Source organism: Carassius carassius, chromosome 20 (genome assembly GCF_963082965.1).
Source record: "Carassius carassius chromosome 20, fCarCar2.1, whole genome shotgun sequence".
Lineage (NCBI taxonomy): Eukaryota > Metazoa > Chordata > Actinopteri > Cypriniformes > Cyprinidae > Carassius > Carassius carassius.
In genome coordinates this window covers 20,865,059-20,891,470 of record NC_081774.1, presented here as the reverse complement: position 1 = coordinate 20,891,470, position 26,412 = coordinate 20,865,059, and the positions used below count along the sequence as shown (strand labels likewise).

The window sequence follows — 26,412 nt, the reverse complement described above, 5'->3', positions numbered from 1 at the left end:
GTAAAGAACATCTGCATTAAAAGAACAGGATTTAACAGAAAACAGACAATACGACCTGTTGGCTGACCAAACATGGAGGGATGAGGAGCAAGTGGCCTCATCTGCTGGACTCCAGGGAATATGGGAGGAGGCAGTGGGAACGAACCCAATGAGTTCTGCAGAAGAAGAGATGATTTCATTCGGCAGTCAACAAGTACTTACTAAAAAAAATTATTTTAGATAGTACTATATTCCATTTAGACACATAATTCATTGTATCACAAGAAAAGTCAAGTAGTAATACCATATATTAAACTATTGATACACATTGATTATTTCTGAACTAAGAGTTACCAATCGTTGAAGGGCAAAGAGAGCAGCTTTCTCTTTAGCTTCGGTTTCAGATTGACACTGAGGACCGTGAACCAGCAGGCCATTCGACAACTTCACCTGACACACTGTGAGACTCTACAGAACAAGAAAAAGAGCGAATGAGATGGAAAGAGGCGGCAGAAAAAATTAGGTCTTATTTACTGAACTACATACAAATTTGGGCTTGCAATCTTTATATGAACTTTCAATATTCATTTCATCATGATGGCTAGGTTATTGATCGTTCTAGGTATCCAATTCTTCCTCCAACTTTCTGCTTAGAGTTCTTGTAAAGATCTAACTAAATTATGATTGGCTTTTTTGCATATCTATATTTATATTGAGTGACATACAGCTGTTCTTTTATTACTCAAGCTACACAGATATAGGTGGAGTTTGAGAGATGAACCAACCTGTCTGTTACGGAGGAAGGTGAACTCTGGAGGTCCCATCCCAAGCCCCATGCATACCCGCCCGAGTTCAGTGGCCATGTTTGGGAGGAGGGGTGGCTGGCCAGCCAGAGGAAGAGGAGGAGGAGGAGGACCCACTGCTGGTGCATCAGTCTGAGGAGTATTTATCCGAGCAGCTGAGAGACAGAGAACATTCACTTATTATTATTACCTGTGCACATCTCAGATTTGAGAATTAATCATCTATCTGATATAGTAAAGTTCTACGGCCTGAAATCTTACAAGACAAGATGATTCTGGATCTGATTGGACACAATGCAGTACCTAGTTTTTTGCTGGAGCGTCTCTTGCTCTGCTGTTGGGCATTGGAGCTTGCTGAATCCTGGCCACCAGTGAAATCAGGGGCCGAGGAACTTGGTCCAGAGCTGTCAATCTTCAACATTTCTTTTAATACCAGAGTTCCCTTCTGCTCAAATGAAAATAAATAAAAATAGCTTAAAACATTCAAAGACATTTAAATAAGCATACTTTTTCACTCTTTTGAGCTGCAGACATGAGAACCATTGATTACACACCATGGCAAAGGACTGTGGGGAAAGAGGCTCTTCTGATTGGTTCTTGGGCTGTGTAGGTGGCTCAGGATCCTTTGAGATCTTCAGATTGGCTAAAAGCTCCTCAAATTCTGTAGATGCCTGTAAATATATAAATACTATAAGTAAAAAATGTATTATACTAATTATAACAATAAAAAAAAAACTAGCAATTTTTTAGCAATGACTCATATAATCATTTCCACATGACTCATGCACAATAGTGAAAGTGGACTGTGTGTTTTAGATTGGGACCTGCATATCAATCTACCTCTTAACTTGGATTGTCATAGTCACGCGGTCGGATTTATTTAGATATGAATTGAATGTGAAGCCAAGAATGGACAGTGATGGTTTATTTGTAGCTTTTATCTTTCCAAAACACGGTCTGAAATGATGTTGATATGTTTTCAACCAAGTATAAAAGGTCCTTTTTAAAGGGATAGATCACCCAAAAATGAAAAATCTGTCATCATTTAGTTTTCTTTTATCTGTTAGCTAAATTTCTTTAATCTGTTAAATCTGTCTTATGTGTTTGGCACGGGACTTGAATAACATTGAACCCCAATTACCTTAAAAATATAATAATTTTTAACTTTTACTTATTTTGTGTTTCACAGAAGAAAGAAAGGCAGTCATACATTTGACACTAGGAAGAGTAAATTAGGACAATATTAATTTTTGGATAAACCATCCTCACAAACCACAAACCTTATTTGAAGGCCCTTGTACGAGAGCCATATTCACATCCTCATTTCTCTTCAGAAGTCTAATATTGCCACCTGAGGCCTGCAAAAAACAAAAAATTAAAAACTTAAGCATTTAGTATACCACATAAAAGAGAAAGCTAATAAAGAATATAAGCTACTGTATAAATGTGAAATGTAAAAGGTCATCTTATTGTTGACAGTAATCAAGCTAGGGCTTGACAGCTGACTCGTTCAGTGCAGTGATGTATGAAATAGGAAAACATACAAGTTTGTTGGATGGGTCGTTGCCTTGGCTTTGTTTACTTTTTCCCTCCAGCTGTTGCTGATGTGGCATCAGTCCACTGCTTTTTTCAGCCTGTCAAAAATAACACCAGGTTAATGTCATATACTACATATAAAAACCAGTGCTATTTTAGTATCATTACTGTACTCTGAGTATTTATTATTATTTTGAATGAGTTTTAATTTAAAATTTGTTATTAGAATGTCAAAAAAGCAGTTTTGTTGTTTAGTCTTTTAGCCTCTTCTGTTAGTCTTTTTTTTAAAATGCCTATTTAGGTTCTTTTTTTTGTTTTTTACTTATTTTAGTAACCTTAAACAAAATTACAAATTTTCCATTTGAACTTAAATTAGAAAATAAAATAAAGAAAATAACCTTATTTTTTCTCTCTTCTGATTTATTTTTGTTAAAACATTTTTTGTTGTTTTTGTTTATGATAACAACATTGATCACAAACGCACAGATTAAGACAGAGTTACTTACATTATTTTGCCAGTGATCTGGGGGTTTCTGGGGCATTCCTGAACTCTGAAGAGTCTGCCATACATTACTGAACTCTTTGTCATTACTAGAGCCCTAGAGGAACACAAAGAAAAGTGTTCTAATGGATCCTGAACAATCCCCAGAGCAGTTAGACCTATTTACCTCACACAATTCATACCTTGTGTTGGTTTTTCTGGTTAAGGGCTTTGTGAGGTGAGTTTCTGTTGCCTTGAGTGTCAGTCCTGAGATTAAAACGGCCATTCTGCTGCTGTCAATTGAAATTCAACACCATCAGATCTTCACATGGAACAACATATTTCCCTTTGCTTTATTGAAGGGGAACCAGTTGGCACTTCATTAATTTATTAATAATTACTTCATTAATGCATTAATAACTACTTAATAAATACACCTTAATATTAAGACCTAACATTTGAGTTGTGGTGCTCATGCAAATCTGGGTCATATAATTTCCTGAATCTCCCTTCATTTTAAAATAATACATTTATTGCTGGATCACATATCCACCAGACGAATACTGCTATATATGTCAAAGATAAAAAAGGGTTTTAAGCATCAAAACAAAGTGTAATACTGCTTAGAATGTTGTTTTTTTCTCCATACATTAATGTGTGTCTTGTTTAATAATATTTCTCTGAGCAAAAAAATATGACCATTGTATATTTTTTATCATGAGTCACTAAAGACACCCACTAAAATGTCAACAAAACAAACAAACAAAAAAAATCTTTTCAGGGATATTCATAACCAGAACATTTAGATGCCACTAAAAAACTACAAAAAAACTACTACATTATACATCTTAATTTTAAATCAATACCAGTCTTTGCTACTATCCTTCAAACAACTAGGTTTTATCCATTTAACAGCAAAATGTTTTCAATCATTTAAAATATAATAAAAAAAATAATAATAAGTAGAGGTCAGAATAAGTATATTGTTTCACTTATACATAAATATATCATTTACACTGAATGACGATGGAACATTCTTTTCATCCATATTTTGACATTTTATTTTACAAAAGTTATTTTAATCATTAAAGCAGGCATTTAACTTGCATTTAATATGCTTTTTATACATAGGAAATCACTTTTATAATTTTGATTTGATGCGGACACCAAAATGAGATATTTAGTCTTTGACCCATATACTAGATAGAATAAAAAAAAAGTATATAAAATCTATAAATCAATCTGTCATTATGTCATTCAAAATCTATTCATATGAATCAACTGAAAAGTACAGAGTCCTAGACGAGTTAAATCATCACAGTCCTGTGCTGAAGTCCAAAAGCTCTGCTCCAGAGATACTGGACTCTAGCACAAGGAGTGTAAAGGAGGATCTTTATGACCTCTTTGCTAGTGGGGTATTAGTAGAGTCACTGAGGGTCTGTTTATGAGGGATGAATGTGCGCCCATTACCTGCGTAGGTATAAACGGTGAGCGTGGCGAGTGGTTGAGGCCGCCCAGCTGGCTCTTGTGTGTGGGATGGGATGAAGAAGAGGGCTGGGGTTTGACGATGGCAGTGAGTTTGTGAGAGCCCTGCTCCTTTCTGCTGCCGTGGCTCATGTTGATTAAGGCACTGGGGGGCAGTCGATAGCCACGCCCCGGAGAGCACCTGCACACACACACACCAGATGCTTATAAAACACAGTCTAAAGGCCCGTTCACACCAAGAACGATAACTATAAAGATAACTATATTAGTGTCCACATCAGCGAACGATATTGTCTGTGTATTCCAAGCGGACACGCGTCTGCTGCTTTAAATTCTCGAGCTCATTACAGCAGGATTGATTCTGATTGGTTGGCAATGTTTTTATCGTTCATCAGAAAAAAAAATTGTTCTGAAAGTGATTCCAACGATATCGTTTCTCTTTGCCTTTATCGTTATAGTTGTGGTGTGGACTCGATTTTTAGAACTATATCTTTATCGTTATCTTTATAGTTATCGTGCTTTGTGTGAACGGGCCTTAACACTCACATACATTACCGCTTAAACGTTTGGTGGTGGTAAAAATCATTATAACTGATTTGACGCTCACATTTTAACAATTTAGTGGGTCCATAAGGAATAAAAACCTTATTTCTAGATTTGCATCATCCAGTAAGAGAAATAACTTCTGTACCTGACAGTGAGTCCTCCAGCAAACTCCTCATCAAACAGCACTTCGTACAAAACTTCAGCCTCACGTTCAGCTGATGGAAACAGGAAAGACCATTAATGAAGGACAAAACGAGATGTAGAAGGACGCCAGAGAGTTTGCATTGGGGTTTACCTCCTTTGATACCAATGATGGTCCCTCGAAGGCCGAGAGGAACAGAGAAGCTTTCTCTCACATTGACAACACGGTCAAACAGATGATACTCTGCGTCAGGATCTGGAACAACACCGTGCTGCTGCTCCAAAGGCTGCACACACACATGCATATTTTCTCTTTCTCTCTGTCTATATGTATATAAGTAAAATAAATACATAGACAAACACATACCCTAAAAAGCAGGTGGGGCTTCACAGTGACCCGTACTTTCTTGTTCATCTTCTTTGCCTGCGACCCACACACATTCAACACATCATCCACTGAAAGACAGGAACTACTATTGTGATTGTTGAGATTTGTATGTGATCACCAACCTTGGTTTTTTCCAGCTCCTCTTCAATCTTCTCCACAATGCCAGTGTCCAGGATCTGCAGATCACATGAAGCTCGGGACGAGGAACTGACTGGATGGTTTTTCAACCAGCCCTGGATCTCCTGGACCTTTTCAGCGCTATTTAAATCACCACAGTGGTAAACAGTCATTATTATCAAGTCTGGCAAGAGGACTTGCATTCTTTGTACTACTGCTAGTCTAAAACGGATTCAAAACACACCCGTTCTCATCTTCTCCTGGCCAGATGTCATCTTCGTAAAAGACGTCATCATGACTGTTTCGTGCTACAAAGTCAAACAGCTCTGAATATCTGAGAGACAAGGACATATTATTATTTTTAAAACATTTGCAAAACCACAGGTAGCACACACACACACACACACACACACAGAACCTCCAATACACATACACACCTCTCTAAGTATTCAGCTAAAAGTTCCCCTACGGCAGCGGAGTAGAGCCACTCTTTCTCGGTTCTCTTGGTGTAGCCAGGAACTTCCTCATTCTTCTTGTTGAACTTGAGATTAAGGCCCACATTGGCTTTCTGCTCTCCATGAGGACTGTACAGAGCAATATTTGTTTAAACATTCATTTTTGGGGGAAATAAAAACAATGTTCATTAAATCATCAAAGCCAAATCCTGTGGATGGACTATTATTAAAATGATGGCCTGTACAAATTTATTTAAATATTATGAATGATATCAGAACTATTATGATCCAATAAATTGACTATATTGAAACGCTATACCATATTGTCTGAATAAACCAACAAATATATATATAAAAAAAATAAAAAATCAAACACTAACAACTAAAAGTGTATTTAAATTCTGCAAGTGAATTTAGGCATCAAACATTATACATGTGCAGTATGAAGAAAGGATATTCATTTTGAAATTTGCTTAAGATTACATTTAAGAGAATTATTCAATCACTAGTGCTTTTAAAGATTAACTTAAGTGGTGGTCAGATGATGGCAAAGAGGTAAAAAAAAACGATATAAACACTGTTCAGTTCAGTTTCTTGCACAGACCGATAGTTTCGTGTCTTTACACATCAATGTATCGTCACGAGCCGCAGGGTTTAATTTGGTTTTGTTAATGTTTTTTTTTTTTTATTGTATGTTTTAACTGTGATTCCAATCCACTTGCATTATATGACTGATAGACTGCAACGGTCTGAATTAAAAATCTCAGTTTGTGTTTACTGAAAAAAAGTCACCTACATCTTGGATGCCCTGGGGATAAGCAGATAAACATCAAATTTTCATTTCTGGGTGAACTATGCCTTAAGATAAGATCCTGACATAGTGTTTTCCAATGAAATTTATCACAACTTTAGATGGATAACTAATCCTAAAGGTTCTTAAATAAAACTGTTGTGGAGATAAATACAGTGTTTTTAAAAGAAAATATCAACGACTAAATGTAAACCTTGGATCTTTCATTGTTTAAAGGTCTGAATACTTCTGAAAGGCAGTGTATTGAGAATAAATAATAAAAAGAAAAAGTATGCATTGTTTTATTCCCTTACTTTTTCTTGGATCCTCTTCCGATGAAGATGCTACCGGAGAACCTTGAGACGAGGTAGCTGGTGATACCAAGGCGGGAGGCGAGCACATACCCAGGACTGTACTTCACAGAGTATTTCTGAACAAAAACAAAAGACTATTGGTAAAATCTGAAGACAAAAGCCATATGTAGAGTGTGAAAAATAAATGGAAGTAAAATAAACTGAAGAAAAACATAGAATAGTGCAAACTGGGCATAGACTCGAGGCTTACATGCTGGTTCTGTATTAAGGCATCAAGTTGAGGTTCACACGGTACGGAGAAGACCACTCTAACCCGTCCCTCACTGATGACATCACTAGAATCTTGCACCTAAGCAAACAGAAACAATCCTACATGACTGTCATTACATTACAACTGCAGCTGGTCTGGAGAGCAACAAAACAAGTACATACATCTCCCATTGCGCCGTAATATGGGTTTCCAACCATAAAGACAACGGTTCCTGGGGGAAACAGCTCCTCCAGTGTCTTGAAGCGTGCCAATGATGAATCAAAGGCTTTGATATCCTGAAGTGAGAAAACAGCATACTTAAAACATCCCAACAACTTTTAGATTTATCCCAAGATGCAGGTTCTTGATTAGAATTCGGTTTAATTTTAGGCTGGTGCAAATATTTACCTTCACAATGGTCTGGTAGGGATAGGGCAGGACCTGTTTGGCAAACTGCTTTTCCAAATGGACCTTTCCGTTTTGACCAATGACATACTTCCTGCCTGTCAGCAGCTGGGCGTATACCACCACATCCGTCTCATTGATCACAATCCCTTTGCGCTTGCTAAAGCTGAAAAACAGATAAAGTAATATTTCACATATGGACACTCAAACAATCATACGCACACACACTTAGCACGGCAGAATTAAAAAATATGCAAAGCTTTCTATGACTCTGAACATGCATAGCTAAGATTAAGGATTGCTATTGAAAAATGTGTTCATACTGTATAGATACCAGAGCTTATAGGCATGAATGGAGACAGCAAACATTAATACACCACAATGAAAAAAAGGTCATGTATCAGCCAGATCAAAACATTGCAGCTTATTCTTAGACAAGTGCCAATAACATGAATAAAAAGGGCAGCGTACTGCTCTGAGAGGCCTTGCACTTCTTTGACCCCCTCCTTCTGCTCTTTATCAGTTAGATGGGTGACTTCAGCAGGTGCTGGAGTGTTACTCAGATACAACATCTGTGATCCTGATGGTTCATCTAAAGAAAACCTGCAGAGGAGGAGTGAGACACTATTAACAGACTAAAAGAGAGAGTTTGAGTGCGCTACATGACTCTATATGACAGCAAATCACTTTGAAATATCAATTCAGAAAACAGACTTACTTTGTTTCTCCGTCTGAAACAGCTACAACTCGAGCTTCCATCAAATGGGGCCAGTTCACGAACAAAGACTTTCCTAGAACCAGCGCTGCAACATCTTCCACCTGCAATGAAGAGAAACACATTACCATAAAACAACATGCATTTAAAAGAGACCTGTTAAGTCCAAGTAAAAAAAAAAAGGAATGAACTGAATGGACCACAATATGTCAATATTGTCACTGCACCCAACCAATAGAATATAGAAAATAACGACTTTCTGAACACACTGCAAAAAGCCACACTGGATTTCCAATGCCAATGTCTAAATATTTCCAAATATCAAGGTACATGTCAGTATCTGACAATGGGAACAGAAAAATCTACTTAATTGAAAGGGAAAATATGTTTTCGGATCCCACTGACACATTTGTTTTAAGCAAAAAAAAAAAAACTTAATTTTGTTCAGTTTCACAGAAAACAAGACTTCATATGTTCAGTTTGCGTATCAAACAAAAGTATCTTGATTAAAGTATATTTAATCATTTGCATTAGAAAACAAAACAAATACAGAGGAATTTTTTTTCCCAACATGCAACATTTAATGCCATGATTTTATGAATTAATTCCGTTTTAAGGCCTTAATTTTTTGGGAGAGCAATTTAGGACACAAGACTCGCAAAAACCTTGCAAAATGTCATTTAGTGTCTAAGATAGTCCTAAAAAGTCATTAAGAAATCATCAAGTCGTTAAGAAACTTCAAGTCTAGAACTCCAGCTGCCTTTAGTGTGAGGGGACAATGGCCCACCTGTCCCATTTCCTGGCTGGCTAAAATCTCCAGTATCATGTTCTCCCCTCTGCTGCTCTGTTGAAACACCATCACTCCACTTTTCTTCTTATAAAACTGTGTGAGAGATAGAGCAGAAACATTAATCCTGTGATGATCAAATGATCCTTTTAATGGCGATCAGTAGAAGCGACAATCTGCAGACAGTCAGACTGAAGATGGTTTACTTTATGATGGATGTGCTGTAAGGTGGGGAAGCCACAGAAATAAAGAGATCCTCTGTCAATCTTATGTGCTACATGATCCAGTGCCACACGCCAGGCATCCATTGGGATCGGCGTTTGCCTAAAAACAAACACAGTGGATGTTATTTCCAAAAGATGGCAAATAAATAAACCAAGCTCTGACGCTGTTCTGAGTGTACTGATGTGAAGTGTGAAGTACAAATCGAAACAAAAGACACAACATATTAAATTGGAAACATTACACATAAATATCAACAAAACTATAAATAATTATTAAGAGTTTGTTAATTGTGAATTGAAAAAGTGGAAAAATAAATACAAAACGGTTACACTATATCAAAACTAATGTTATTAATTCATATTATATTAAATAATTAATATGAACAATATGGATATTAAATAGTTAATTCATGTGTTAATTACAAAGTGACAAGTGTAAAAGTAAATACATAAATGTGACACCATATTAAAATGAAGGCAAGATATTATTATTAATAATATTAAATAAGGGGAAGAATAAATAATTAGGAATATAAATAAGAATTTCTGTTAATTATAAATTGCCAAGTGTAAAGGTAAATATACTACTAATATTAAATAAGGAGAAGAATCAATAAATATCAATATTAACTAGAATGTATGTTAATTATAAAGTGCCAAGTGTAAAGGTAAATACAGAAATGTGACACCATATTAAATTGAAGGCAAGATATTAATATTATTATTCATATTAAATAAGAAGAAATAATGAGTCATTATTAGAATTTCTTTTAAATATAAAGTGCAAAGATAAACAGAGAAATGACACCCTATAAATATGAAGGTACAACAATAAAACGCATAATAACTAGAAATTATAATAATTAAAATTGTCTGTAACTATAAAGCGAAAAGTGTTAATGTGAATAGATATAAGTAAGTATTAACACTATAATAAAATTAGCGAAGATATATTATTTCTTATTTGGTGAAATGTACCGTGGCGTGCAGATTCAGGACATACCTGACATGGCAGTGGACGATGTTGGGGAAGAGTTGAGGGAGGGGGGAGTTGTAGACATAGTCCAGCTCTTTATCAAAGCAGTAGACGGCACACTCGGTATGTCTGTTCCTGGCCTTCTCTGATGGAGCCAGTTTATGAGAGTAGGGCTCCATAGCAGTTAACAAGCGTTTCTGAAAGCAAATGCACATCATCTCATGAAACTGCACTTCCATCACAGCTTTTATGGAGAGATACACAGTGAATGCAGATGTTTAAAGCACCTCGTCGATAAACGGGATGAGCACCACGGCTTCCCACTCCTGCTGCTTGCCGTTCAAGTCCGTTTTGAAGTCTTGTGGGTAATACTCAACAATGGGTGAGCCCGGCGACGTCATCAGATGCTGTGGAGAAGTCAGTGAATGAGGGAGAGTTTCTGAAAAACAATGACGTGATGGAGACACGAAGTGTGTATGTCACCTGGTAACACTGTGGAAGAAGCTCTTTGCTGGCTGAAGGCAGGACGCCCAAGAGCTGCTCGAATGGCATGAAGGGTCTGCCCAGATCAAATGTCAACTTGAGACTAGACACGTTTCTCACATCAGAAAGGAAGGGGGCGTAGTGGTTAGGATAATACCTGTTGTGATTTGAGAGGAGAGCAAGATCTTTTGAAACCAACATTACATCAAAATCAACCCAATCTACTTTCTTTTCCCTGCTACTTACACTGCATGATTAATTGTAATAAAGCATTTATTAATTTTAACATGCATTTAGGAACCCAAAATAGGCCAATCATCTTCCCATACTTGTAATATTAAGTGCATATCAAGAAAAGAAGTAGCTTTAAAGGCTTAAAGGAACACTCCACATTTTTTTTTTAAATAGGCTCATTTTCCAACTATCCTAGAGTTTTGGAATTCATTCAGCCGATCTCCGGGTCTGGCGGTAGCAGTTTTGACCAAATGACCAAAGAGTTTCGATATCTTTCCCATTTAAAACTTGACTCTTCTATAGTTACACTGTGTACCAAGACCGACGGGAGAAAATCTCAACTTTTAATTTTCCATTGGTCTTCGTATACAATGTAACTACAGAAGAGTCAAGTTTTAAATAGGAAAAATATTGAAACTCTTTTTTCCTGTTGTAACGTAAAATAAAATGATAGTTCTTAAAATAAATATTTTAGTGAAATATAAAAACTACAAAAAAAACGTTTTTATATTTTATTTAATAACAACAACTATTATTATTAACAAACAAACAGCAATCCTGGATCTTTATATTTTTAAAGAGAACAAAAATATTTCCCAAATCATACAGCCCTATTTTTAGCAAAAAATAATAATTCACTCTCTGTCTCTCAGCTTACCAGCTCCAAGACTGAACTCCATGGTAGTAGTAATGCAAGATCCACTGGATCCCCTCCACGTAACATCTAGCCTGACTGGCCAAAAACTCACTGCAAGGAAACAGAGAAAATGAGTCTTCATAGAACTATTCATTTCCGGATGCAGAGAAAACATGCTTCCATCCTTTTCCAAAATTCAAATGAATGGGGACTTACTCGGAGACAACTTCAACGCCCATCTTGGTCATGTAGTAGGTGCGCTTATACTGTCGAAACTCTGTTTCAAACATGTCATCATCCTCACCATCCTCCTCTGCGCCTTCTAGTGCATTTTGGACAATATTAAGAAGCTGAATGCTTTAAAATGTGTGTTATTGTCTGGTTCCATTTTACAGTATGTGCACACACTTTTTACTTGGATTTAATGCAGTTAGGTTCAGGGCTGGTACCCAGTTATTATAGTAAGTACATAGTACATGTATAGGATTCAAAAATAAAGTGCTTGAACAATAATCATCAGTAATGGACTTGGGGTTTGGGTTTATGTACCTCTTCCTGGAGTGCTGTGAGAGTCCCCGACTCCATCAAGAGCAGCGAGACACAGAGAGTCATCCGAAGGCTGAAAAAAAAAAAAAAAAAGGATCACTTAAGAAAAAAAAAAAGAATATTATTTTTCTTTGTCTTGGACCTTTCTTGTGTGAAAAGAAAAAATAATCCATAATTTTCACATTGATCTTTTCCATACAATGAGTTCATCACAAGCTAAAAAAAAGCAGAAATATAAAACGCACAACAAAAGTGGTCCATAAGTAAAAAATGACTTAAATTTCAGTCTATTCGTCGCACAATGACATATCATGAAGCTCATCTCGGTATTGTGCATGAAACTGCTGCTGACAGTGTCAAAATACATAATCTGAGAAGCACTAGTTATCAGTAATAAAAAGGAGCCACCCAAAAAGCTTTATCCTGTCATAATTTACTAACCCTGTTTTTTCAAAATAATTTATTTCTTCTGTAAAGTACAAAAGAATATATTTTAAAGTATGTTGGTAACCAAACAGTTGACGCTAGCCATTTGACTTGCAAATTAATACCGTCAGCTGTTTGGTTACCAACCTTCTTTAAAATATCCTCTTTTGTGCTCAGCAGAAAAAAATTATTCATACAGGTTTGGAACGAAACGAGGGTCAGGCACTGTTTCAGTCAATGATTACGGCTGATTTTTTTAAGTTGCCATACATTTTGTGCATCACTAGTTCTTATTATTGTTTATTAAATTATAAATCATTTCAAATTAATTATTAAAAAAATTTTTTTTTATTATTTTAAATATTTATTACAGACCAGCTAGAGAACTACACAATGCAGCCAGCATTGCTACTGCTCATTCATTTAGAAATCAGGAACCTGGTAACTAAAACTGACCCTGACTCACAGGAGACAATGGCGGCAGCACATGGTTACTTCTAACACCGCCTCTTTTAAACAAGGATATGCTGCTAATTGTTTGTGATGATTTTAAATGCAACTAGGATAAATGCACGTGTGCTTAGGTATATCATCCGTCTGGCTGCAGGGTGCCAATATTCACCTTGCTCTTCTTCATGTCTTTGGCACCAGCCTCCTCAGCTGCCAGCCCAGCTGCTTCGTTCAAGTATTTGTTCCCCACCTTACTCTCAAACCACTTCAGATCTACAAACACCTCGCTGAAGTGCTCCCGGTCAAACTGAAAACAGAGAAGAGAGTGATGGCATGGACTAAGAGCTGAATGGGGTGAATTGACCTCCTCTTGCAGTAAATAATGGATCAGGAATCATAGTTCTCATTTAATGTTACAAGTGTTGTCAGTATTTGGTATCTCAGAGGTGACTCAGAAATGCCATTTTCAGCAGCCATTACTTCAGTCTTCAGTGTCACATTATTTTTCAGAAATCATTCAGATATGCTGAAGAATAATTTCATTATCAATGTTAAACACCAGTTGTGCTGCTTAATGACTTTGTGCAAAACATAGTAATTTTTTTTTCATTTAACATTTTTTAAATAAAATAAAATCCAAACACTCACATCTGACAACTTCTCAAGGTACTTCTCAAAGTTGGCAAGGTTGAGATGACCATTTTCATTCAAGTAGCCTGATGGAGATGACAACAATCAGCACTATATCAGCTTTACACCACTGTCACAAAGTCGCATGTGCTTGGGATTCGCAGGTGGACTGACTCACCCCCCAGACTGGGCAGCACGCTGATGTAAGTTCGATAGAGCAGCGGCAGTGCATCGTGATTGATGTGCAGATGAGGAAGATGAGGGATGAAATCATTGCCAACCAAGAAACCCATCAGAACCCAGTCGTCTATGATCCGCTCCAGGTCGTACTCAAACGAGATCTTTTTCTAATGGAAACAGATGAATTTATGACCAGACTACCGGTCAGTACATTGCTTTGTCCAGATTTGCGCTGATCACGCCATATGAGATAGACATATTCTCACCCTGAGCTCTGAAAACTCATAGTCGATGTATTCCCTCATAAGGGAGAGATGAAGCAGGTGAAAGGTCGTCTCCTCAGGAGCTGTTATCCTACAGACCAGAAAAACACATTATTAAAGGAACACAAACTTTCAACTTGGCGCAATGAAAATAATGCCACACTTACCTCTTTTGTGACTTTTTGCCTCCGAAACGAACCTCCTCTCTGAGGAGAGAAAAATTAGGCTCATGGCTGGTCAAGCCAAGCATTATCTACAAAAAAAGAGAGAAAGGAGAAGAAAGCATGCTTAAAATGAATACAAAAAAATAACTGGACTATGATAGGGATGGGCATTTTTGGCAATTTCTCATTTAGATCATCGACAGGTTTCTTGATTACTCAGGGGGCGGGGCATGTGCAGGGGGCGGGGCATGACCGTAATGCAGATAATGACTTTATACCAATAAACTGAAGCCTGTTCTATGAGACATCCTATGATATTAATCAGATAACTAAGATACATCATGACATAACTTTTATCTTACGTGCTATAGCAAGAGAGAGAGAATGCAGGGTGCCACCCAAAGTGCTGCTATAACCAATCAGAAAAAAAGAAAAATTCATAATCATCGTTTTCATGATCGATCGTCGCTGTCACGGCTGAGTACTCGAGTACTTGATCACTGTGGCACATCCCTAGACTATGACCAAAATGTTTCAGTTACACACAACTGTACTCACCAGGTCGGCATCCAAACCATAAAGGCAGTGTCTTGTGTTTGGGTTATGACCCGGTTTGGTGGTCTCAGAACGGATGAACTCCATGATCTTGTGCTCTCCTTCACCAGGGGTCTGAGAAGAAACGGGAATCAGAAGAACGTCAAAGAAACACATATGACACGAAGCTCTGGAGTCACCTAACTCACCTCATGACCAGACAAATACACATTCACTCCCTGCCATGCTTTGTCTGTGGACAGTTTATTGTGAACAAAATATTTAAGCTGTTCCTGTAGCCTGGCCATGAAATCCGTTCCTACAGAAGTCAAGAGAAACAGATCACAAGACATTCTACATCAGGATTTGTCAGAAAAAGTTCCATAAAAATCACCAGACACCCAGTAACAACGATTTAGAAACCATTGAAAAGTAAAATGTAGACCTTAACCAGCTTTTTAATTGTATGCCTTTAAAGTTATATACAATGCTATACAATATACAATGACTGAAAAATATATGTATACAACATCACTAGGACAGAATAAAAGCAATAAAGTAGCACACAAACCAGGGGTGATGCAGTTAGAGTCAAATCTGGCCTCTGTGGGCAAGACTTCACCCTTCTCCAAGGCCTTCTTGATTTTGTCCTCAGCTTCTTTTGCTGACCTTTAAAACACAAAGAGCATAAAATAAAGTTATTTCAGTATTGAAAAAATAAATTTTCTTGATGCAATGTTGTAAACTTTTAAATAGAGCCCGACCAATATATTGTTTTGCCAATTTTATTGACCGAATTGAGCCTGTTGCAGATATATCTGTGTCTGTGAATATGCTGCCAATATAATATTTTTTTCTACAGAACATAAAATGCTTGTAAATGGTGTAATTACGTAGTTTGTCCAGCAGAGCACACACTCCATTGTTTGCTACTGGTGACCAGGAAGAAACGCTTTAATGCTTAAAGAAACACTCTACTTTTTTATTTTATTTTTTTAAATAGGCTCATTTTCCAACTCCCCTGGAGTGAAACAGTTGAGTTTTACCATTTCTGAATTCATTCACACGATCTCCGGGTCTGGCGGTAGCACTTTTAGCTTAGCTTAGCATAGACTATTGAATCTGATTAGACCGTTAGCATCTCGCTCAAAAATTACCAAAGAGTTTCTATATTTTTCCTATTTAAAACTTGATTCCTCTGTAGTTACATTGTGTACTAAGACCGCAGAAAATGAAAAGTTTCGATTTTCTAGGCTGATATGGCTAGGAACTATACTCTCATTCCGGCGTAATAATCAAGGAACATTGCTGCCGTACCATGGGTGCAGCAGGCACAATGAGATTACGCAGTGCCTGGAAATAGTCCCCAGCTAGTTTGTGTTGTTGCAGCAATAGCAGAGTTTGGGGAATATTTTCAGATGCTGCGTAATATCACTGCGCCTGCTGCACCTATGGTACGGCAGCAATGTTCCTTGATTATTTTGTTTACTCCCGAATATCAGTATTGGTCCCCCTAAAAAAAAACATATCGGCCGGGCTCTACTTTTAAACGGTAATGGTGTGTGTTGTTTATCTTCCCTAATACAGTAATTTTTACACTTATATCAATGTATATAAAAGCTGGGCAAAAAAGAACTGTCTTTAAAAAAAAAAAATCTTTAATACATGACCCGTCACAAAACATCAAATAAAAATCCTTAAGCCTTTCATATTTCAGTCTAAATATATATATATATATATATATATATATATATATATATATATATATATATATATATATATATATATATATATATATAATGTTCAGGTCTTCTGCTATACCTGAATCTTCTTCCACGTTGCTGGTTCATCTTGGCCCTGGGTGCAACCCCATCGACAGCCATGAAGAACACTTTCCTGGGCTTAATGATGCGAAAGAGCACCTCCAGGTAGTGAAAAATATCAGCAAATATCTTCTCTTCAGAAATACGGAAGTGTACGTCCTCATCATTGGGGTGGGAACACTGGTGGATGATCCCATTCATATCTAAGTATAGGTTGTCAAACTCTGGGATCTGCGATGAAAGAGATAACACATGTTGGCTGGCATAAACTTGACAAAATATGGTTGTCTTAAGGAAAAAAAGGGTAATTTGTTTAGTTAAAGAAAAAAAAAACTATGTACCGCAACACATTTAAGCAACTTTAAGATAAAGATGTGAATAAATGCAATTATTATACTGAGATCATTGTTTAGTCTAAACTAAAACCTTAAATCTAAAACTCTTAAATATGTTTTTAAGAATAGTAAAAGTTGTAATAAACTTATGCATTATAATTCTTAGACCAAAAACCTAAACAATGAAAATGACAAATGCTGCCTTTGCAACGAAGTGAAACAAATCAGTTTGTTGAAGTTCTAAAAATGACTCAAACTGAAAAATAAAAAAAAATATTATATATAAATATAAAAAAACGAATTAAAAGGACAAAAGCACATAACGAATGACAAAAATTTAAATAAAAACAAAAATGTACACAACTGAACTACTATCAATTTATTTATTTTTATTTAAGTTGAAAATTTTTATTTAATTTTTAAATAATAAATTTTTATTTTTATTTTTTTAAGTTGAAAATATTGTGAATTCTAAAGTACATTCCGCTAATAAATACATCAGTCTGACATTTCTCTTAATAAAAACGTTGTCTTATATTTAACACTCATTAGAGTTTGACAAGGAAAGCATGATGGTAGTTCTTCACTCTTCAAAAAATAATTTTGTGACATATATTAAACGACAAATTGTAAAAACACACCTAGTAGGTTAAATATGTGCTTTATTAGTGTCGTTCCGAATAACGGTCAGAAATGTTTCTGATTGGGAACTCGAATCACCTGCTAACGATACTGTTTGAGCTTGTGTTCCTCGTCTCAGCTGTCTGGATATTTATTACTGATAGCTCGTTCAAAACCCCCTCTATACAAAACATCTTCGTGGTGGAGGGCCAGTAAAACTAAGGTTTTGGTGCCTGTTGTGTGTACGGTTTGAGCTTCTGTTCACAGAGCTGTAATGATCTCTATGCGGCCTGTTATATTTAGCCAAACTAGCTCACCTGATGCTCTTTGACAACTTCACTCAGACACGGATACCGCTCCGATATCCATCGATAAAATTTAGGCACTCCCATCTTCTCATGTAAGTCTTCAAACAACAATAAGGAAGAGAAACCTTAATCTGAAGCCAATGTGAGCAGAATTTCATAGACTGAGGGTGCTAGTCGGTTTTGTTTCTGTATGAGCTGTTACTGTCCAGCCAATAAAACGTCCGTGTGGAAACTCGCGTGATGTAACATCTTATAATATCGTTCCGACAATCATTAAACACAAGATACATTAATATTAAATAAGATAATCGCCACAGAACTAGCAAGATATGTAAGAGAAAATGTGCAAGTATTTTCAAATTATGAGAAAATATTAAAGGAATTAACGACCAGCACACTCTTCCGGCAGAAACAAAAGCTGCCACTAGGGATGTGATGTAATGTGAGAAAAAAAAAGAGGAAATTTGACACGACAACAACTCACTTTCTTGGCCAAGGTTAAGTGTAGTTCACCAGTAATTTAGGCCTACATCCTGTTAAAGTAACTTATCCTCGCTTACTGAGTCATTCATATATGAATAAGCGGAAATATCAAAGCCCCTTGTAATTATTACTCTATAATAATTATTATTATTAATACATTCATTGGTTTATCTCTGAAAATGAACAGCTTATTTAATATTTTATTATATAATTCATATTTTAATATATTTTACATAACACTATTATATTAAATAAAATAATTTCATCTTTAGTAGAGAAAACAAATAAAAAGTGCAATGAATGATGAAAGTGTAGGCCTATTATGACATAAGGAAACATTTATTTGGATATTTGCTGATTTTGGTCTTTTTGCATGAATTCACACACAAAACAAATACTGCTAATATAGGATACAATAACTTCTTTGGGTAAACAAATGCTTTTAAACATGTTATCAGCTATTTTAGTGAGGGAAAATGTGATACATTACACATCAGAAACTAGTATGTCTAGCTGACATTACACACAAGAAAATTAATCAGACTGTGCTATTTAAAAATGGTAGATTTTCAGTGAGTAGCATAAAAAGACCACAACTACAGTAAAAAAACAACAAAAAAAAACAACAACAAATAAAATAAAAATAAACTGCTTTTTGAAGGCACAGAAACTGGTTATACTCTGTGCAAGAACATTCGGCAACAGTGTGTAATGCATACAGTACTACTAACACAATTAAAAATTAAGCTTTGAAGATAATTTCAAGCAAAAACAATATAGCTATTATATAAATAATATAGCTGCAAGCAGCAATCAAGGGGCCAAGCACTCCAACAGCAAAATGAGGAGCTAAGCATGGCCTGGAGCATCAGGCCAACTGCAAAAATTAGTTATTAAAGTTTAGGATGATTTGAAGCAAAATGGCAAAAAGTTCATAAACAGAACTTCTCGTAATATGAGTTAGTGGCTTATAATGCTGTTATCAAATCGATGTGGTGTGTTCTGTGTGAAGAAACAATGGTACACACAAAGTTTGGTGTCAATATGTCAAAGCTTTGCAGAGATACAGCCTCAGACGTAATATTGCATAATGCTAATTGTCTATCAACACAAAATCCATAACTTTTGTCAGCACTGTCTGATGATGATCTGATTCAATTTTGGTAAAAATCGGACCAAAAGTGAAGGAGGAGTTAGAAAAATTAGGTTTTGGTATCCATGTTGTCAGCATGACCCAATGAATATTTTGAGACCAGTTTCATTATAATAGGCTAATGTTATCAAAATTGATTAGCATTTTTGGAAATGTCAAAATTAATGGCTAATGTAAGTGTTCCTGTAGCTCAATTGGTAGAGCATTGCGCTATCAAGCGCAAGGTTGGGGGTTCGATTCCCCGGGAACACATGATGATCCGAGACAAATGTGGTGAAAACTGGACTAACAGTCTAAGAGGAGTTCGGAAAAGTAGGTTTTTAACATGAATCAAAATGGCGAACAGGAAGTTCATGATTTCATTATTAAAAAGTTAATATAAATTTTGACCACAAGGTTGCGCTGAACCAAAAATGTTTGAGTACCATCAGGGCATGGTGCTGAAGAAGCATAGCAAGTAAAATATTCATAAAATATAACATTTAACTATAAAAATCAAAATGGCCAATGCCCAAAATAGCTGACATGGGCAAATTGGGTATCATTTGACTCGGCATGCTGCACCTAATCTAATCTAACCTTGTGATTTTTGACCAAACCATTCAGAATTCTTAAGCAAAAATATTTATTTTTCATATCTGCTGACCACTAGGTGGCACAGTGCCGAAACGCTGCAGGTAGTCTCAGGTCATGTTTGTTATAACACACACCAAGTTTGATCTCAATATGCCCAACCGTTGTAGAGATACAGCCACATATCCATTTTTGCGTGCTCTTTGTCAAATTCATTAGCACGTTATTTGACAATGGTTTGACTAATCAACTTGAATTCCATACATTTTTGCCAGTATGGTCTGAAGATGATCTGAGCTCATTTTGGTGAGAATCAGACAAACCGTCTAGAACGAGTTCGAAAAGGTAAGTTTGTCAGAAAATTTCAAATAGAGAAAAATTTTAATCTTACAATTTTGTACATTTTGGACTTCATTCGACTCAGCTTGAACCAAAGATTCAGGGGAACGATAATTTTCCTTTTCTGCCTTTATGGTTCAAAAGTTATTAGCATAAACATGAGGGAAACTTTGGACAAGTGGTGGCACTACAGTTCTATGGGCTGCCATAGACTCAAGAGCAGAAGAAGAATAAGAACGCCAACAGATACAATAGGTGCCTACGCACCTTTGGTGCTTGGCCCCTAATAATAATATAAAAAAAGACATAATGATATTAACATTTGAATAATTGTATTACTGAACTTTCAAATGCATCTAAGACTTCTGAAATCATGACCAAGAGTTGACTCTTTACAATTATGTGGTTGGGCAGGTTAGATGATTGCTATAGGGACCCTTCAGCACTGGAACTTGAGAGATGTCCTTTTGACTCTGTTCGTTCAATGGTACTTCAAAATGATGGGCTGGATAGTGGATAATTGAGCCTAAAACACCTAGAGAAAAGCCATAAATAACACATCTGACAATCAACAGCATAAAAGCATGTGGATACACCTGTCTGGTATGACCAGTTTTTACAGATCCTGGGCTAGTTCAGGGGTGTTGACCTTTTAAAAAAAATAGCTCACCAAAAAATTCAAATTAGTTTTAAGCTTACTCATCCTCAGGCCATCCAATATGCAGATCAGTTAGTTTCTTCATTGGAACAGATTATGAGAAATGTAGCATTGCATCACTTGATCAACGGATCATCTGCAGTGAATGGGTTCTGTAATAGAGTTCAAACTGCTGATAAAAACATCCACAACATGACTCAAGTGCATCAATTAACATGTTGTGAATGGAAAATCGGAACGGTTTCTAATAAATAAATGCATCAAGAAATCATTTTAACTTCAAACCGCTGCTTCAGGCCTCTATTCATTACATAGCTTGCTTTCTGTAGTGAAAAAAATATAATCTTGTCTGAACCAGAAAATATACATTCATCAAGCACCATTTACAAGCAAAAATAGTACAAAACCATTGTAAACAAATTTGTTGGGGGATTTTGATGTAAAAGGACAGCCGGAGATGGATCTTTTTTTTCTGGAAACCTTATATGGATTATGAACTTGCATTTGACACCTTAATTATGGATTTGTTTTTTTACAAACATGCAGCTTTATACTGCACAATATTATTTTTGATGGACTGGATTTATGTGGATAATTGTGATGTTTTTAATCAGCTGTTTGGACACTCATTTTGATGGCACCCATTCACTGCAGAGGATCCACTGGTGAGCAAGTGATGTAATGCTTTATTTCTCCAATTCTGTTCTGATGAAGAAACATACTCATCTACATCTTGGATGGCCAGAGGGTGAGAACATTTTTGAGTGAACTTTTCCTTAGAGGAATGTATGTACATAATAGCTTTTGAGAAACAATATGAAACATCAAAAACCTTCTCTATGTTTGTTTTATTGGATTGTATTTACTTTCTGTAAGACCCAGTAGAACAATTACTGAAGGAAATTTATGTTGCTGTAACCTTAAGCAAGGTTGATAGTACAATTTGGACTTTAATGTTACCACATAAAGCAAAACATTTTCACAATGTTTTTAATTACACTGTACCACTGTAATGTAAAGTGTTGCCAAAGTAGTTAAATATAAAGTCCATACACACCCTTATCACACTTTTATAAACCAAGTTGTCCTATTAAATCCATTTAAGTGAAATTCACTTCTTGTTAATTAGGATAATAGCCATGGCCTACAGATAGTCTGTGTCTGGGAGTGCCATCCACAACACAGAGACAGCTGTATCAACGTCAATATGTAATCATCTGTCAACCTTTATATTGCAGTAATTAAAGCATTTGTTAAACAATGTAAAACATCTCACCTCCTGGCTGATGACCTGCATCGAGCAAAAGAGGAAGAGCAAGACAAAAAAAGGAGAATGAGCCCTTGTTACATGTGATGTGACTCGAACCAAACAAAACATATTTTTACTTTCTTGTGATCACTTCATTTTTTTTTCATTTCATTTCATCCATTTAAAATAAACCATTGGTAGTGGTTTGACTGGTATGCAGTGGTGTTTTCACAAAAACACATGTGACAGCACATGATGTATGCTCACCGTGTCGCTTGAAGATAAGGAGGCTCATAAAGACAAATCCAATGAAGAGAAAAGTGCAGAGAACTGGAGCCATCACTCTTAACACACCAAGCCCTGAAATACATTCAACAGATAATATAAACTCCAGATTCATAGTTATGAATCTTGTAGTCTTAAATATTCTTTTAAATATTATAATATTGTTCGTAAAATGTTAAAAGTAGATACCCACAAAAGTGTAGTGTAAAAAAAAAATGAAAGGGCATTGTGCCTTTTATTGCAACAACGACTGTTTTTAAGTCAAACAAAAAATTTGAATAAGTGGGACTTTCATAAAGTTGCATCAATAAATTGTTCTAACAAATAATCATCATAAGTTTTCACCTTCTTGATTCGGGGCATCATTTATCTGTTTAATGAATTCCTCACATTCTTCTTTCAGGTGAGTTTTGTCTAGACTCGTACACTCAGCCTTAAGTGTCCATGACTTCTTTAGACCCTGTGCCTCTGGCATCAACACGGTCCATGAATCACTGTCCGAATCTAAAGTCAGATAATCTTTGCCATTAAGCTGAAACCGGTCGGACAGCTGCAGGACTCGATACCCTCGCAGCTTACATTCCCTCAAACGTGTATATGTGCCATAACCTGAAAAATAAAGATGGATTTATTGTCACAGAGTGGCTGCATGACAATAGCGACAGACTAATATAAATATTTATATCTAATAAATGGCACCACTTGGTGGATCTCTAAAGAACAGCATACAGCAACAGCATTACACCAAATCTATGCTCAACATCAAGCATTGTTTGCATAAATGTGCATGCTGAAGCTCAAACAGTGGGAATGTTTTACATTTTAAAGTAACAGTCATTTAACATAATGTACTCACTTATGCATTTTCAACTTAACAGTAACCCAAAACAAGAAGGAAAATACATTTTATAAACAGAGATATACTAAAAATATAACTACTAAAATAGGTTGTATATATTGTTTTAGCACATAAAAAAAATCAGTATCCTTAAAAAATATCACCGTTCCTCCTCTAATGCTAAACTTCATAAATTGCTGCATTAAGATTCTTTACTTGAGGTTTCATGATCTTTCTCCACCATCATCTTCAGGACTTCGTCTTGAATGGGTCTGACAACAGGTTGCTGGTCGAAATGTCCCTTTAAATTTGCATCACTGATAAGGATCCTCTCAACTACTGTCCCGTTCAGCAAAACACTGCGCTCGAACTGAATAATAATATCTAACAATAACAACACATATGAGGGCTTTAATTAAACATAATTAAAACAACAGATCATAATGGAGGAAAACATGAGCAATAGAACGTTAATTTCCTTGTTAGGAATGCAGAAGATGTTTGCTATAACAGGATAAAAGATTACCTGTTGGAAGAGCCCAGGAAAAATCTACAAGAAAAGCGAAGGTTGCGAAAAAAGCGAAGAGGAGCATTTCTGCGTGATATGAAGCGCGAGCGGTGACGACAACAGTTTGTTTTGAATCTCGACTCACTTTCTTTCGGTTTCTATTTCTAGCATTCGCATTCGTATTCACATTGCAGTTTTTTTTTTGAAAGACGACTCAAAGTGAACAAAATCCAGAGCCGGTGTAAACCCGTCGAGCGCAGGGTGCAGGTTTAGCTTAAATGTAGTAGACAGCGAGAGCACTTGCGTGTCATTGGCTGTTACCCGGACAACCTGAGGAGGGAGCCAATCACACCAGCGTGAAAGAGTCTTTACTTGACATATAAACACTGACCTGAAGCTGACATTTAACAGCTATAAAAACAAAAAGACTGAACAGAAACTGTACTGGAGAGACTTTTTAGTTTTCCCCCTATCCTTAAGACTATAAAAACAACATTTGAAGAAGAAAAAGTGTTTGGAAACCAGATAATTAGCCTAGTTAATGTTATAAACTGGATCAAAATAAGACTACAGTGCGCTGTATGTGCACATTTAAAGGCACAAGTCTAGTGTGGTGCTGGAAAAACATGACAAGAGCAGGATCAGTTATTGTAAACAAAAACTGAAAGTAGAAGAGAGCAGACATTAGCATTCACTGGTATTCTCATGGAGACTAAAGCAAAAGCTTCATCTTGATCAAAATGAATGTGAAATCACACACATTACCAGCAGGAAATAAAGGACACTTTTTTTTTTTTTAATAAACACTCTTGGGAGCAGAATTAGCTGGAAGGCAGCCTTACGCTTTCTGACACTGGTAGTGATTAATCAGTGCATTATTATATTATTATTATTATTTTTTAAATGAATACATACTTTCTTTAGTTACATATTTTTGAAAATAGATAGAGGGACTATGAGGGACCATAACATAACCATATATGGCAGAAGACAAACACAGCCCAGGAATTTAGGATAGTTAAAATAAGAAAAGGAAGAGAAGAGGATTTAAAATCTTTCAGATTAAAACACTGTTAAACAATGTAGAAAGAACGGACTTATTTTGACATGGCATGATGTATATCATGGAAAAAAAAATTAAACTTGGCATGCAAGTTCTGGATCTATTCCAATTCACTTTGTTTGTTTAAAAAAAAATGTAAAAAAAAATTTATGGCACATACTCTTTGGATATTTGCTCTTAGTTTGTGTGTGTGTGTGTGTGTTGTATGTGTACATTTAGATGGCAGACATTTTAATACAAAGGGATTTGAAAATGAAGAATGGTTCATCCTGCGAACTGCAAAGACATGTGAAGTGCTGCAATAAAAACCTAACATTTAGAAATAAAAATAAAAAGTGACTAAGCAGGGCATATTTCTGGTTAATGGTTTAAGAGTAAGTGCCTTAGTAGTTGAATAGTTATAGAAGATTAGAAGATAGTGAGGGGTCTGCTAATGTTGAGATCACATAAAAAAATTAAATAAAAAAAGACCAATTTAACATCTCATTTTATACAGTTAGAATATTGTAAATGCTGCTAAAATTTGGTTTCAGCTGTAGAGTTTTTTCATGTTTCAAAATATGCAAAAAAAAAATTTACAAGTTCCAAATACAAAATATTTCATTGTAAAATATTGATATATTTAACAACAACAGAATATAAATATACTTTTTGGCCCTTTTACATCTTTGTGTTGCAGAATGTATAGTTTAACAAGAACACAACTGCCTTACTTATGCCTGTAAATCATTAAAAATTACAACCACATTTTCTGGCTAACTCAAAACGTATAGTTAAAAAATAATTCAGTTTGTAAATCTGTATTGGAAAAGGAAGGTTAAAGGATGTTTTTCTGTTTCTACAATATGAAACTATCAGAAGTTAAACTAACCAGACATCAAGTTAATAGGTTTGTTTCTCAGTAGCATGGGCGGCACTAGGGAGGGACTACCAGGTGCTTCAGCACCCCCAAGAGAAACAAAAGCACCCCCACAGATTTTTTTCCCCCTGGAACCAACGTTGTAGTCTATTGTATTTAATAGTAAAAAAAAAACGTTTTTTTAAAAAAGTGCACTTAAGTATAATTTTATAAATTGTACTTATTGCAGAAATAATATACTTTAAAAGAATTCTGTGACGGAGTGACAGAGACGTGGTCATAACAAACATGGGTCAAACAGGTATATAGGAGGCAAGAAATAAGGATAATCCTAGTGCAAGCGTGGGTTTTCAATGAGCGAACAATATCCAGAGGGCT

General features: G+C 35.9%; 2 protein-coding genes across 4 annotated transcripts in view; both read right to left on the bottom strand.

Moving 5' to 3' along the window:
- Window positions 1-18,270, bottom strand: part of xrn1 (5'-3' exoribonuclease 1) — a 19,961-nt gene extending 1,691 nt beyond the window's left edge. Inside the window, exons 1-40 of one of the 2 annotated variants that reach the window (XM_059502148.1) lie at window positions 18,036-18,270; window positions 16,761-16,993; window positions 15,511-15,608; window positions 15,149-15,258; window positions 14,964-15,074; window positions 14,409-14,494; window positions 14,245-14,332; window positions 13,977-14,145; window positions 13,817-13,884; window positions 13,341-13,475; window positions 12,296-12,365; window positions 11,963-12,065; window positions 11,768-11,857; window positions 10,876-11,032; window positions 10,680-10,799; window positions 10,420-10,589; window positions 9,399-9,516; window positions 9,193-9,288; window positions 8,409-8,509; window positions 8,162-8,293; window positions 7,694-7,856; window positions 7,468-7,581; window positions 7,286-7,384; window positions 7,036-7,151; window positions 5,914-6,060; window positions 5,721-5,810; window positions 5,482-5,617; window positions 5,339-5,395; window positions 5,126-5,258; window positions 4,976-5,045; window positions 4,270-4,465; window positions 3,003-3,092; window positions 2,825-2,917; window positions 2,327-2,416; window positions 2,063-2,140; window positions 1,337-1,453; window positions 1,086-1,227; window positions 765-937; window positions 334-447; window positions 56-155 (exon numbers count right to left, since the gene is read on the bottom strand). In XM_059502148.1, the coding sequence (XP_059358131.1) occupies window positions 56-155; window positions 334-447; window positions 765-937; window positions 1,086-1,227; window positions 1,337-1,453; window positions 2,063-2,140; window positions 2,327-2,416; window positions 2,825-2,917; window positions 3,003-3,092; window positions 4,270-4,465; window positions 4,976-5,045; window positions 5,126-5,258; window positions 5,339-5,395; window positions 5,482-5,617; window positions 5,721-5,810; window positions 5,914-6,060; window positions 7,036-7,151; window positions 7,286-7,384; window positions 7,468-7,581; window positions 7,694-7,856; window positions 8,162-8,293; window positions 8,409-8,509; window positions 9,193-9,288; window positions 9,399-9,516; window positions 10,420-10,589; window positions 10,680-10,799; window positions 10,876-11,032; window positions 11,768-11,857; window positions 11,963-12,065; window positions 12,296-12,365; window positions 13,341-13,475; window positions 13,817-13,884; window positions 13,977-14,145; window positions 14,245-14,332; window positions 14,409-14,494; window positions 14,964-15,074; window positions 15,149-15,258; window positions 15,511-15,608; window positions 16,761-16,993; window positions 18,036-18,110 (4,648 nt within the window). In that variant the 5' untranslated portion in view covers window positions 18,111-18,270. Of the gene's footprint in view, window positions 1-55; window positions 156-333; window positions 448-764; window positions 938-1,085; window positions 1,228-1,336; window positions 1,454-2,062; window positions 2,141-2,326; window positions 2,417-2,824; window positions 2,918-3,002; window positions 3,093-4,269; window positions 4,466-4,975; window positions 5,046-5,125; window positions 5,259-5,338; window positions 5,396-5,481; window positions 5,618-5,720; window positions 5,811-5,913; window positions 6,061-7,035; window positions 7,152-7,285; window positions 7,385-7,467; window positions 7,582-7,693; window positions 7,857-8,161; window positions 8,294-8,408; window positions 8,510-9,192; window positions 9,289-9,398; window positions 9,517-10,419; window positions 10,590-10,679; window positions 10,800-10,875; window positions 11,033-11,767; window positions 11,858-11,962; window positions 12,069-12,295; window positions 12,366-13,340; window positions 13,476-13,816; window positions 13,885-13,976; window positions 14,146-14,244; window positions 14,333-14,408; window positions 14,495-14,963; window positions 15,075-15,148; window positions 15,259-15,510; window positions 15,609-16,760; window positions 16,994-18,035 lie in introns of both variants that reach the window. The other variant, XM_059502147.1, reaches the window with a different exon arrangement.
- Window positions 18,271-20,913: 2,643 nt separating this feature from the next.
- LOC132096654 (uncharacterized) lies at window positions 20,914-24,390 on the bottom strand. 2 transcript variants are annotated; one of them, XM_059502145.1, is made up of 6 exons: window positions 24,131-24,389; window positions 23,821-23,988; window positions 23,112-23,375; window positions 22,749-22,841; window positions 22,509-22,523; window positions 20,914-21,109 (listed from the first exon to the last, which is right to left on the bottom strand). In XM_059502145.1, exons 1-6 carry the CDS (start codon window positions 24,195-24,197, stop codon window positions 20,973-20,975), a joined length of 744 nt encoding a protein of 247 aa, XP_059358128.1. In that variant the 5' UTR covers window positions 24,198-24,389; the 3' UTR covers window positions 20,914-20,972. The 2 variants fall into 2 exon arrangements, with proteins under 2 accessions (XP_059358128.1, XP_059358129.1); XM_059502146.1 differs by lacking the exon at window positions 22,509-22,523 and having other exon boundaries at window positions 22,734-22,841; window positions 24,131-24,390.
- Between the last annotated feature and the right edge of the window lie 2,022 nt (window positions 24,391-26,412).